This window comes from Nilaparvata lugens, chromosome 1, assembly GCF_014356525.2.
Source record: "Nilaparvata lugens isolate BPH chromosome 1, ASM1435652v1, whole genome shotgun sequence".
In the NCBI taxonomy this organism is placed as follows: Eukaryota; Metazoa; Arthropoda; class Insecta; order Hemiptera; family Delphacidae; genus Nilaparvata; species Nilaparvata lugens.
The window spans coordinates 7223569-7238187 of record NC_052504.1 but is presented as its reverse complement, the minus strand read 5'-3'; the positions used below and the strand labels follow the sequence as shown (position 1 = coordinate 7238187).

Sequence of the window (14619 nt, the reverse complement as noted above, 5' to 3'; positions counted from 1 at the left end):
GGAAGCTGTGACACTTCCACTAAATATGTGAAGGGGGAAATGAGAAATGATAACAAAAAGAGAACAGAATAACTAGAACTTTAATTTATTGGTATCTTTCGGTTTTACATGGTTGAATATGATAAAGATTTTTTTTTCTATTCCAAACAGGTAAAATATAAATATATATACAAACACAATATTAAAAAAATGAAATTAATGGGGGAACTACTCGCTTGCTGCTAATGATAATTCAATCTTTGTGGATATGAATTTCTTATAAAATTAAGAAGAAGATCATATCCAGTAATCACCTACCTTTGAAGATGGCTTCCCCTTTTGGCATTCACTGGTTGAGACGCGACTTGGTATTTAAAAACAAAATTAACTGAACCAATGAATAGGTTCAGAACCTGTCTCCCTTAATAATACAATTATTTTTAAACTGCCCGATCTGTGACAGATTAACTGTATTCTAAAACGGAACAAGTCTCGCCTTTTTAACTGGATCAACCGGACTTTACTCACAGTCCTAACGAACGAACTCTTGCCCCAAAAGATAAATTTTGGGTATTAATATAAACTCAGTCAACGCCAAACATGAAAGCCATCTCAAGTGCATATTTCTATCTATCGCACAAGCGCAAGTTTGTTATTAAAAACATAGAGAAACTAACGATAATATTGACAACAAATAAAATAAACAATCTTTCTGTCGATGACAATAGTCGAAAGACAAAATACTGTTCATTGAACTTTCAATTTAAAAACTCTAAAATCCTGATCAATATGAGATAAATATATGATTCATATATTATATGTCCCATATGACCAGGTGACAAAATTGTTTCAAGATTTTCGCTTCCTCTTATTTCCGACTCTATCCTAATATGTATGAAATTTATATAGCATACATTGATATTATGGATACTCTAACTGAATCATAGTATAATATCCTCTGACCCTCTGTGCCAATGTGGCCAAATTCAATCAATTAACCACCTGATATCTGAGTGTCCACAATACTCATATCAAGGAGAACTGACTGAAGTTAATGCTGCTGGAGAAGAGGCTTGTCTGTGGCTCCAGAACATACTCAAGTCTATTAGTATTTAACATGTTAAGTGTAAATTTATTATTGAGATTGGCCTATGAATGCATAATATGCATATGCATATAATATAGTATAAAAATATTTTTGTAGAGCTTACACTTATATCGTAAGGTGCCTTTTCAATATTGGAACAGAATTAAATTAAATTAAATAGATAAGAACCACACCTTGCTCCATAATGACTTCCCTGAACACATGCATCAATCTCGTCTTCCAGTCAAAATAGTGAACATAGTCACGAACTAAAAAAGTCAAGTAGTTGGTTAAATATATTAATCGTATTTTTCAAATGATTTCTTCCTTTCCTCAAATCACCGAAACAGCCACTCGAAAGCAGCATTTTTTCGTTATGGGAGTGGTTTCAACTATACCTCTTCATAGTGTTGACTCAATTAAAATTGAAAACTCCAAGCATTCAAACTAGGCCTGTTGGTGTAGAAAATAAAAATAGAAAATACTCTGGCCTATTCAGTTGGGCCTACAGTAATTGATAAGGATTCAAATTAAAAAGATCTACACAGAAAGAGGTATTTGTAGTTCAAGCAATCAGATTTTTCAAGTACGAGCACGTGCTTTGAATTATAATGAGGAAAAACTATTTTTAGATATGATATTGAAGATTCATTATTTTTCTAACGCGAATCACTTATTACTACTATCATAAATTGAATGTTATGTTTTAAAATTTGTTGTAGGTCACTATATATTTTACATTTTCATGTTCAGTTATTCACTTCATTAACTTATAGGTATTATCTGTAGACTGTATCACTTCATATTCTGACTGTTATAATATCAGCCGGTAATGATAGTTTAACGTGCCCATCTAGATAACATGGGATCCGGGTTTGAACTCGGGACTTTCTGGGCTTCTACGTAAGCACTATAGACTTATCCACTAGACCACTTCGATAAGACAGTTACAATCCAAAAAAAACACAATATTAAACAATTTACTGAATAATGTGGTGCGCTGTGAAGAAAAAAAGAGAAAAACATAAAAGCTTGCCAACTATGATTTCACATGTAAAAGGAATCTGAAGGGTAAGCCGTGTGCACATACTCTTGAATACCATTTATTATATTTATTCAACTGTTTCGAGTATTTTATGGTATGAAATGTGATATTACTTAGCATGAAATCAATTCAATTCATTTCTCATAAATTAACAAATCAAGTAGAAAAAATGCAATGGAATCAAAATAGATATTATACATGAATATAGTATAGTAGTGCTTAATATTATAGTTTTGGTTTACCGGTAGGTAATTATAGAAAAAAATTACAAAAGCTATTATTACAAAAGTTATCTTATATAAAGAAATATTGGAAAAGTAATTCATCTCTTTGATTCAACACTCTAGTTCAATTATATTATTTGAAGAAAACATCAAGTAATTCAAATTATGCTCCAAAAATTTCAGTACCAATTTCTCTATCAATTGGAATAGATTTCATTTTGGAGTCTCCTGGGATATGAACCTCGAAGATATTGTCATCTAGCCTCATTTTTAAGAATTTGCAAAGAAAAGGCGTCCTCTTTGATGACAAAACATCCTACGTCAACCGTCCTCAAATTGTTTTTCTTTGAATCGAAAACTGAGAATCTGACAAGCAGGTTGAAGATTACAGTCAATGAGTGACACCCCGAGAATTCATTAAAAGCTTTTTTGTAAAGTATGCAGTGTAAAGTAGCCTGCGTGTAAAGTGTACGCAGTGTGATGTAGGCCGTTACACCAAGAAATGATTGACAGGTCAAAATACGCTACTATATTCGCGAGAAAAATCATTGAGCTATTCTTGTAGCACGGATTGCTTTGCTGGTTCATTCATAGGTTCAATTCCTGACAGAATTACGGGTAATATCGCGGTGATTACTTGAAAAACAAACAGACAAAGCACCTTGCGAACGTCAAGAAATGAAAGCTAATTGCAAATTGAACCAGGCATCATACAACAAAGACAACACGTGAGGTTCAGATGTGCCGTTTGAATTTGATATTTTTTCTGGGAACTTTTGTTACGTCATTGTTGGGTGAAACACCATAGAGTCCAGGAAATAGGAATATAATGATGATGAGCAGATAGGAAAAAATGTTTTACATGGGAAAATAATTTATAATTTTTCTATACCATAATATTGATCCTTCTATAATTTGTAATATCGGGGCACCGAGCTTCGCTCGTTATTTTTATTTATTGATAAACAGATCACAATTCTCTAAAATGATCGTGTTTATATTTCACAGATGGCTATATGTCTTCTAATTAATTTCGGGGATGCGATACTTTGATGTTTCACATACTCACTCGCTCACTCACTTTTTTACTATCCACAGCTGTTTCAGCCAAGAATGAATTATCCTTTAAATGTCGTTCAGCGAGTTTTCCCAAGGATGAGACCTAGTGCAATCTAATTTTTATATCATAAACCCATTACGTTCCAAATTTCATGAAAATCGTTAGAGCCGTTTTTGAGATACGTTGAACATAAATATCCAGATATGAATAAATATGAATAACCAGATATACAAATACAGAAACTGCTCGCTTAATATAATAGGATTGATGGTAACAATGATTTATTACCAATTTGGTTCATGCATTCCTATTTTGACTGAATTTTGTCAATATTAATTTTGGTAGCCTAAATTAATTCGACTTCACTTTATTAATATCAGTTGACTTATTGTACGTTTAGTGAAACTATGATTTGGATGTGTACTCGACCATTTTCCAAGCATCCTTTCAAATTCATTTATTCATACAATAAGTATATCAACAAAATGATAGGGAGAGAAAAAATAAGGTAACCTATTTCAAATTTATATAGGGTTACAAATTTGTCTATTATTTGGTCAGACATCAATTCATATCCTCCAAAGTATGTTGGAAGGAATTTAGAAACAATTTTTACAGGGGTTCGTTCCCCCCCCAATCCAATGGACAACCCTGGACGCATCACCCCTAAATTCAGAAAAAATAAATTCAGCATAACAAGAATTCAATTTTGAGCCCCTCCAAGAATTTCAAGGTCTGTGTCCAAACCCACCCTATGCTGGGCTCCCCTAATTTTCAATTAATCTATTTATAGATTTAATAGATTCAAATTATAAAATTATATATTATTAATTATTAAATTTATAGATTTGAGAAGCTTACAGAATACAGTGCAACTTGGTTGTAACGATCAATGTAACATTAGCACAAACTTCGTCAACACAAACGTCATCCATTGCCAAGTCTCGTCAATTTTGGAGTTTGGGGATTGATGAAGCTTCAAATTCATCGTCAATAGATTTCAAAATCTCATATTCAACGTCATAATAATGATAAAATATGATGTCGTGAGCATAATTCTGTATTATGTTTTTATAATTCTTTAAATTAAACATTCTTTTCGTGATAATCCATTTGAACTATGTGTTTATATGAAAAAATGATTATTTCAAAGTATTATGGACACAATACAGTATACGTTCACGACGTGTTATGCCTTGTGATTAAGACTTTAATTGTGATGACGTTGTTGGGTAGGAAATTTTTGAAATTCATAAGCACATTATAGTTCCATTACTGATTGCTGGCTGACATTTTATCTACAGTCACGACACCCAGAATATAATCTGATTGGCTAATTCTCACCAACAGCTGATTCTCAACCAATCGGTGGACATTCTGGTGTTGTGACGATAAAAATGTAGTCCGACAGTCGGTAAGTGTGAAAACGTCCATTGAATAACAGAAAAAATCTTCCAGGATCACTCTCATTAGCCTTTAGCATCGATAGAATAGATAACGTGTTCTATGAATAATAGTATATCCACAAATAATACAATAATCTGTGGATTCATCATCTATGTTATCATAGGTAGCAATCTTTTTCTTCTTGAATCTGATTGAATATATAATCATACTTGATCTGGAGATTCATTTGTGGTTGAGGAAAAGGTCTGTTACTAAGAAAGTGCCAACATTTTCAGTCAACTATTGTATTCAATGATCAATGAATAAAAGTGAATCTTAATAGATGTAGGTCTTGTGATTCACTCTGCCAAGCTGTTCATGTGATCATAATCCATTCTAATCCGAGACTATTAATTATGAACTTCTACATGCTATACTATTGGACGAGCAATTTCTGTTTATATGTTTAGAAGTTTGTATTACCGGATTTCGAAAACGGCTTGATTCGATTGCACTAGGTCTCATCCCTGAGAAAACTCGCTGAAGGACATTAAAAGGATAATTATTATTCATCTTGGAAAAAACAGATGATAATAATTATTTCGTCGTCTGTTGGTGATGGAAGTGAGTGAGCGAGTCCTGTGTGTTGGACTGTGTCAAAATTATGACTCAGCTGTTGAACTTTTGTATTCATTCAATCAGGTACTAAGTGCCCGTTGCAAAAATGCCGGGTTATTTTTAATCCTGATTAATTCCAGTAGAACCATCTTTTTGAAATTGTCCTCTCTGATTTGGTTCACGTGAAATTATCAGGATTAAAATTTAACCGGCTTTTGTGCAAAAGGACCTTTGTGAGGGAAATTTTGCATTCCTCTGGAAATTGATCTCAATTTACTGTGATTAGATAGAGCATTTTTGTATGAACTATGCATTTATTATAATTCTTCTTTCGTAATAATTTTTTATGCTTTTATACTCCAGAGCGAAGCTCGGTCCCCGATATTGTTAAATTTAACACCTAAACAATCATGAATCAATTCATTATGAAATAGTTCTGTTCATTCGTGAATGATCGCATAGGATGCGTATATGTTGTATGTGCACGCTTGGTCCAATACCTGTGCTGAACAAGCGTGGAGTTGAGAAGCAAAATTGGAAAGAACATACTCACACTGAACGCGTGCACTTGCTGTTTACGTCAAGTGTGAGCAGCTGCATGCAAGTCGCAACGTGTTTGAATGGCACATTCCAGATTTTGTTTTTCGGCTCATGCATGATCTGACGTGCACTTGCATTTATTATATACCTACGCATTCAATGTAATCATACCCTCAATCTGAGTAAAATCCAGCACACATACATTGATTTTTGTTCGTACGATATTTTGCCGTCCTTATGAATTTTAGCAGATTAAACGGGACTCGACAAACATCATCTGTTTGAAATCATCTGTCTAATCTAATAGAATTTATAAGGACGGAAAAATATCGCACGAACAAGAATCGATGTGTGTGTGTGCGGGACTTAAGGCTAGCTACAAACACAAACACATCGATTTTTGTTCGTGCGATATTTTTCCGTCCTTATAAATTCTATTAGATTAGACAGATGATTTCAAACAGATGATGTTTGTTAAGCTCCGTTTAATCTGATAGAATTCATAAGGACGGCAAAATATCGTACGAACAAAATCGATGTGTATGAGCGAAGACTTAAGCGGCACGAACACAGATTTCACATTAATTTCATCAGCTGATGCAATGCTTTATATCTGTATCTTACTGGCTCTGTACGAATACAGATATAATATGAATAGCATCAGCTGATGGAAAGTGAAATGCGCATGTTCGACACCCAAGTCAGCGGGCACCTTCATGAAACAATTTTTCCGTTATGAAAAGTTCTGTTCAACATGAAACAATTTCATTAAGAAAAATTCTAGTTATTCTACTTACCAGATCATGTTCAATTTATTCCAGAAATTTATGTCTTCTTCATGACTTTAATGTCCTTACTTAATTCCAACTCCAACATTGGAATATCTAAGTCTGCCTGTTCATTTTTAACCACTCAACCCCAACAATCTAATACAATCCCTATCGTTTCCTGAATGGATGAAAGCAACAACCTTATGACAGCAACAGCATTGGAATATCTAATAGTAGTTCATTTTAATTTTCAAACCTATCAATCTTATCAAATTTTTCTTCTTTGTAGAATGAATGAAATCAACAAACTCATAATTCAGCAAAAACATTGAAATATTACTACCTAGTGCAGTAACACATTTATTTCATTGATTATTTTCATTTTCATAAGAAAGCACTGAATAGGAGAGAAAAACTGAGGATACTCCTTGTACTATTTCTCTCCCAAATTTACATAATGATATTTTATGAGTTCAAAATGAGGTTATGATTTCACTTTCCTGAAATTCAGTCCTTTTTCACTCAGAAACACCAGAAACTGGGAATTTTGAATTTTTATGGTTGAGAAACTGGATAGAAAACAAATATTACACTCAATTCACTATCAATTGAAAAATTTCACCTAAATTTACAAAATTTAGAGCCACAAAAACACAACTTATTATCCAGCAGTAGTTCACAAAATTTCTCCTAAATTTACAAAATTTATAGCCACAAAAACACAAATTATTATTCAGCAGTAGTTCATCATGATCTATCAAATCCCTATAATCTAACTCAATTTTGTACAGATGGAGAATTAATGAGAAATTGCATTTCTTCAAATGTTAATTAATTGAATTATTAATAATTGGATTTCTTTTTGTTCACAGAATGGATGAAAGCAGCCTGGCTATAGACTATGTGGTGTTTGTGCTGTTGATATGTGCTTCGACCAGTGTGGCGGTGTACGGCCGTCTATCGGGCCCCAAGGAAAGGACTAAAGCAGATTTTGTGTTTGCGGCCAGCAGTTCAGTGTCAGTGATCGCCATGATGCTTTCCGTCGCCAGGGGATTTTTGGGAGTTCGAGTTTTTCTCGGTAAGCTATTTCAAAACACGTTAACTTATTTTAAGTTGAAGGTATATAAAGTAGAAGTGCCGTTCGCTGAGTGCCAGTTTTTACCAAATATCAGTTTAAACTGGATTAAATCCATATCAAGTCTTATTTAAGAATAATTTAGCAAGTAGTATTTTTGTTTCTGCAAGAGCTAACTGTATAGAAGTTTATATCTTTATTTTACTGAATGTATTTTTTTAACGAAATAAAAAATGATTTGATTTGATTCGATTTGAAGTCTAGTTTGTTGAACGAACTTTAGCGAGCTCTTACTTTTGACTCAAGGCCAAAGTTGTCCGGCTAATGTCCGGTTTGTATGTGCTTCAAAAACGTTTGGACGAGTTGATCAATTAGCTTCAAATATTGAACATACATACTTCGATTCTATATTCAGATCAAGTTCATTGGACAACGAACAGAATTGGCTCGCTCCTTCGTCCTTGAAATAAATTTGTTGTGATTTATAATTCAGTCAGTATAAAATTGCATGCAATTTCTATAATTCTCCCATTGATTCAAATGAGCTTATATATGCTATTTGGGAGCTATCGCACAGACTGTCCTTTATACGCTGAAACATGATTTCAGCTGATTAAAGTACAACATAATTCACAACTTTTTCTTAACTCGCTTTCGCTAATCTTTTGATAATCTTTTGCACTTATCGTGCTTCTAATGTACTTCCATTACATACATTGTACTGCATTCCATATCTCAACGGTGTTGATGATACACCAAATTGATGTAACACACTACATACCGTAACGGAAGTTACATTCCAGAATACAATTATTTCCTTCCACCCAGAAAGCAATAATTTATTATCCAAGGCATTCCTTGTTTCTCTTTCAATAATACTTCATTGAGGAAGACAAAAGTGTTAACTTTCTTTTTAATCCAAGGCCACCCAAATTCAATCTCGTGATGGAAAGGAATCATTGTGAGCACTTTATGTTTACCTCATCCCTTGTTTTTCTCAACACAATTTCCCTGGAGAGGAAATGCGTCACACGTTACTCTCTAATAGTTCTTTATTCTTGTACCTGTGTCATAACTGGATTTAATCCATCTTGTTTGTTAAAACGAGCGTTAGCGAACTCTTACTTTTGACTCAAGGCCAAAGTTGTCCGTCTATTGATTTGTATCTTCTACAATAACTTTTGAGCCAGTTGATCAATTAGCTTCAAAAATATTGAACATAGGATTCTTTATACAGATTGAAATTGTTGAAAAACGAAATTGACACGCTCTTTTGTCCTTGAAATAAATTTAGAATCCCATACACAATTCATTGAATTGAATAGGACATTAAGAGAAGATCATGCAATATCATAACTATTTTTCAAGTTATTGATGTTCAATCATAATCCGGTCCAAACCTTCACTAAGTAAAACAGATTTCAATTTCAAACTAAAGTTAAACTTGATCGATGTGTCAACTATTAATAAAAATCTAAAAGAGAAACTGAACGAGTCAACACTTTGTTGTGAATCAATTCCTTTCCACAATTAATTTGAACTTTGAATGGAAAATACTTCTGAAGTGATAACACTTACTTTTTCAACTCTTCTTGTTTTTAGAGCTTTGAAATACTTTTTGAAATATTCTCAACAATAAAATCTGGTGTGGCGCACTCACACAACTTTCCTTGCCGTTATGAAAATTGATCACCTGACGCTAGTATTCACGCGCATCTCAAGTCTACTTATAAACAAAGATCTGAGCCAGCTGGTGACAGGACAATAACACTGGAGACATACGAGGTCTGCCATCTTTTCATAGTGAATCATTTAATAGAATCAACAGTTGCCAACAGTTTGCAATTGGATAATCACATTTTCTCGAATTTCGAGCTTATTTTCAGTTTTAGGTGAAAATGTTACTGAACATTAATTGTAGAGATTTTCATGTTCAATCTTTTCCACTTGAAAATTTTTGTTTAAATGGTACATGACGCTTGATAATCGGGAATCTAAAATCAAACTTTGCATGGATGGGGCGCAGCTCATGAATTTTTTACGGATGTGAGACTTGTGGCAGTTGATAGAGATCATCAATGACTATTTTAGATAAAAATCGTTGGAGCCTTTTCGAGAAAATAGCGAAAAACCCTGTTTTTGACAACATTTTCTCCATTTTAGCCGCCATCTTGAATTGCATTTGATCGAAATTGTTCGTCTCGGATCCTTATATTGTAAGGACCGTAAGTTCCAAATTTCAAGTCATTCCGTTAATTGGGAGATGAGATATCGTGTACACAGACGCACATGCACTCATACACACACCACACACACACACACACACACACCACACACACACACACACACACACACACACACACACACACACACACACAGGCACACTTTTTTGGACTCAGAGGACCCTGAAACGTATAGAAATTTAGAAATTGAGGTACCTTAATTTTTTTCGGAAAGCTTTCCTTACCTATGGTAATAGGGCAAGGAAAGTAAAAACACTATTAACCAAATTCAATTCCATCATTAAATGAATCAGATGGTGATGATTCGATTAAAACTCTGAATTGATTGTGGAGAATAAATTGAAGATTTGATATAATGACTATTTTTCAAGTAATTGATGTATAATCATAGTTAGGTACAAACCTCCACTGCGTTAAACAAATTTCAATTTCAAACTAGAGTTAAACTTGATCGATGTGTCAACTACTAATAAAAATCTTAACGAGTCAACAATGTGATAGCACTTACTTTTTCAACTCTTCTTATTTTTAGAGCTTTAAAATACTTTTTGAAATATTTTCAACAAAAAATTTGAGTTACCGATAACCGAAAAAAAATATTAGCTAAATTAAATTCCATCAATCAATCAATCAGATGGTGATGATTTGAATTCTGAATTGATTGTGGAAAAGGAAATTAAAGATTTGATATTATGAAATTTATTGAAAAAAATCATCATTTCAGCTTGAGAAGTGAAGATTTGATATCATGACATATATTGGAAAAAGCTGTGCTTTTAGACTTTGAAACAAATCAAACCCGGGAAAGTAAATTGTCGATAAAAATAGATCCAATCTAAACCTGTAGCTTGAGTCGAAGTTGTAGTGTGAGCGGAATTATAGTCACGTGATAACGTGTTGCATTACCACCAGAGACCAGGATGTACGAGTGGTTTTAATGACAGTTGAACCCACAGTTAAAGCAATTATTATCTACTTAACACACCGTTTCCGATAGTATTTTTTACTTTCTACATCTATATCTGAGTATTAGAAACATGATTGGGACTCTAGAAAATACCTTACCTCGAAAATTATTGGTGAAAACAAGGCTGAAAGAAAGGTTGTCTTTCAAGATGCTCAATAGGATGTATGTGACCGGAATTATAAACAGGCTGCCTTGAAGAATGGATTCCAAACTTCAGAATCTGTTGAATATCACCGTAAAATTGAGATGAACTTTTCATGAAAATTGTTTGAAATCCATTCATGTGTGTGAAAATAATATTGATTCAACATTAATTTTTGTGATGACATAGTGTACACAGTTACTTCTCAATCTAATATGTTACCTAGATTTTGACAAAAGTTCTACACTCTAGCTATAGCAAAACTATCCCAAAAATGACTTCTCCATTCACAAGATGCAACTTCTATTATGATGTAATGCATTCATGTCCCAATATGACATTCACGTTATAATCTATACTATAATAAAGGAAAGAACTGGCTTATACACGTACGGGATAGGAAAATCATGTTTGACGCATCATCACGTCTGAACAGGGGCACAATTTAGGGGTGGCAAGGGGAGGGCCTAGACCCCCCCAAGGATCAGACGAATAACGAAAATGCGGGTCTATCTACACGAATCATACTGATTTAATACTTTTTTTAAACAGCAGTAGTATAATTCCTTGTACAGTATCAACAATGTAGCAAAATTGCCTTGAAAGTATGGCTACGGGTACGGAGTAATAAAGAATATATTTTTCTCTGTGGTATAGTTGAAGCTTAAATATAGAATGGGTACAATTATTGATGAGGGCACAATAAGTGAGTTATTGCATAAATTTCAACGTGAGAATTAACAAGTTGCAAGATGTAACAGTGAAAGCAAAAGAAAGCAGGGGTGCCCATCCCCCCAATGGTCCATGTCGCAAAATTCCCCCCCAAAACTCTCAAAATTTGGTATCCATTTAGGTACTTATAAACTGTATATTGAAAAATCCCTCCCATTTTCCCTAGTTTTTTTTCCAAAAATCCCCCCCAAAATTCAGCCTCATGTCGCAACTTGCGACATCAAAACATGCTATGGGCACCCCTGAAAGAAAGGGCTCAGACAATCAATAATGTAAGTACAGAGTTGGTGAGAATTATGGGAACAGCTTAATGTTTCTTTAGCTTTCTGTATAAAAGTTATTTTCCAATTAGAATATGATCCCCAATAAAATTGTTGAAATTGTCATTGTAAAAGAAAAATTTATCTTTTTCCATGATTTTTAAGAAATCTGTTTCAGTGTATTCCTACTTTAGGGCCTCTCTGTAGGCCTATATTTCTAATAAATACTTCATGATTAACTAATAATATGTAGGCCTATATGCTTGTATTGATAATTCAACCACATTTGTATAAAACTGGAGAAAATGAAGCATATTATAATATCTTCGAATGTAACATTTATGGGGAAACCCAGGACCCTCTATCCTTTGGGCGAATTCCTTCCCCCCCCTCTTACCCTCTTGGTTTTTGCCCCCTCCTCACCTAGCAGTTTGGTGGAATGGCGCTACTGCGTCAGAACTACTGGACTGATTAACTTGAAATTTTGCATATAGATTCTTAATTGACCGAGGATGGTTATAGGCCTATTTTCAATTCTTCAAGATTTCATCACGTCAAGTTTTCAGTTTGTCAAGTTATAAAAAACATTCTTGCGAAGCACGGGTTTTGTCTAGTTCATAATATATAGGCTTCCTGTTTCTACAATAATGAGAATAATATTATGATATTCAATATTCCGTTTAAACAAAATAGGTGATCTATAAGAAAATCAGATACCAGGTTACCGGTAAGTGTAGCACAGTGAATCATCCCGCTCTCATTACGTAGAGTTGTGGAAAATTTATTCTTCAAGACTTTCTGTTAGTTTAACTTCCTAGAATATAAATAGTAAGAAATTACTATTAGAAATTAATGACAAACAATCCGATGGGTTAGATTGTACAGTCTAAAATGTTAGATAATTATGAAATGATATATTACTGGAGTATAAGTTAGAGTATAATATACGACTTTAAATACTCATAAGCATAAGAAATTCTTAAAGACATCAAACTTACAATAATTATTAGCCTATACCAGTAAAAACGTTACTTAGATTACTTCCACAATAAGTGCAAATTGATGTTATCATAGAACTATTTTCTTTGAAAAAATCAACAGATGCTGAAAAACTGTAGACAAGATGACAATTATTTTCAAGGTTCATACAATGATTGCTTTGATACATTATGAGATTTGAATTTCATTATCATCTTATGACTTGAATCTGCCGTAGTTTCTTTTCTCTGTCACGTTATTATCATCTCATTTGCTCACGTCATCAGAGTCTTCAATGTGAGAGGAATGATATTATACAACATAGGAACTCAGGTCGACTTGTGTCAGGATTTAAAGAACCTGTTTGATAGGGGAGGATATCAAAGAACTCGTAAGTTTTTTGAGGTTTCTCTTATTTTCAGTTAGAATAGAATATTTAAGTAGTTGATCTGGTTTTGTAGCAGACAATTTAAGTAGTTTTTAAAAGTGGCGTAGTTCAAATATCAGAGCCTAGTTATCAGAAAATGTAATATTGAAAATACATTGAATTAGTAAGAGAATATTCGATTTCAATAATTTATTTTTAAAAAACGTGGAAGCGAAAAAATATTTCTTCCAAAAATTGCTTCTATAACACAATATTCATATAACAATGATCCATTACACATAAGTGTAGAATAAAACATTGAGTATAAGACAAATCAAACGTACAAGTTTTCTCTGACATGAGTAAGAATAAAAGTTTTCAGAGTACATGAGTGAAATGAGGAGAAATTTAGGAGGATGAGAGTATCAAAGAAGTATTTAAAAAAATGAAGAAGATTAGTGATTTTGGAAAAAATCGGCCAATAATAGATGAAAGTTCATTGAGAGAAATGGGAAACAGCTTGTACACGGAACCAATCAAAAGCGAGAATCAAATCTGGCTCTCGCCCAATCGCTTCCAATCTCAGTTTGTTCTCTCCTGATTGGTTGAGAATATTTCACAATTCTGCCGGTAGACGGCAACAGTTACAGGGTCATGAACGTCTTCAACTTCAATATTTCAAGTAAAAGTACAGAATCTTCGAAACTCCGACTACTCATTTTCTCAATCACTCTCTCTTTCACTCTGTCCTTCTCGCGCTCTCTCTCCCACTCACTCCCTTCCTCACTGTCCTTCTCTCACTCACTCTCTTTCTTTCTGTCCTCTCACTCTCTCACTCCCCCCTCTCACACTCTCTCTCACTCTCTCTCTCTTTTTTGTAGAGTAACTCTCTCTCTTTTGGTAGAGAGTTAGTGGGAAGGATATTTTGAATATTCTTTCCGAAGAATGGACATTGATATGTCCAAAGCTCCGCCAATTTATGTAGATGCATAACAATATTATCTTTAATAATTATTACAAATTGCTTTTTTCGTATCATATACAGTTCAATAATTATTTTCTTAGTCTATATTATGTAAATTCATCTATAATTTTGCTGTATTGTAAGCTATTTTATATAAGTGTATAAGCCAGTATATATTGTAA

General features: G+C 33.5%; 1 protein-coding gene across 1 annotated transcript in view; it reads left to right on the top strand.

The window, feature by feature from the left end:
• The window catches only part of LOC120351486 (sodium-coupled monocarboxylate transporter 1-like), a gene marked incomplete at its 3' end in the record, with an annotated part of 99116 nt that overhangs the window by 51204 nt on the left and 33293 nt on the right, over positions 1-14619 (top strand). The window contains 1 exon segment of the mRNA XM_039429049.1: positions 7582-7787. Within this exon segment, the coding sequence (XP_039284983.1) occupies positions 7582-7787 (206 nt within the window).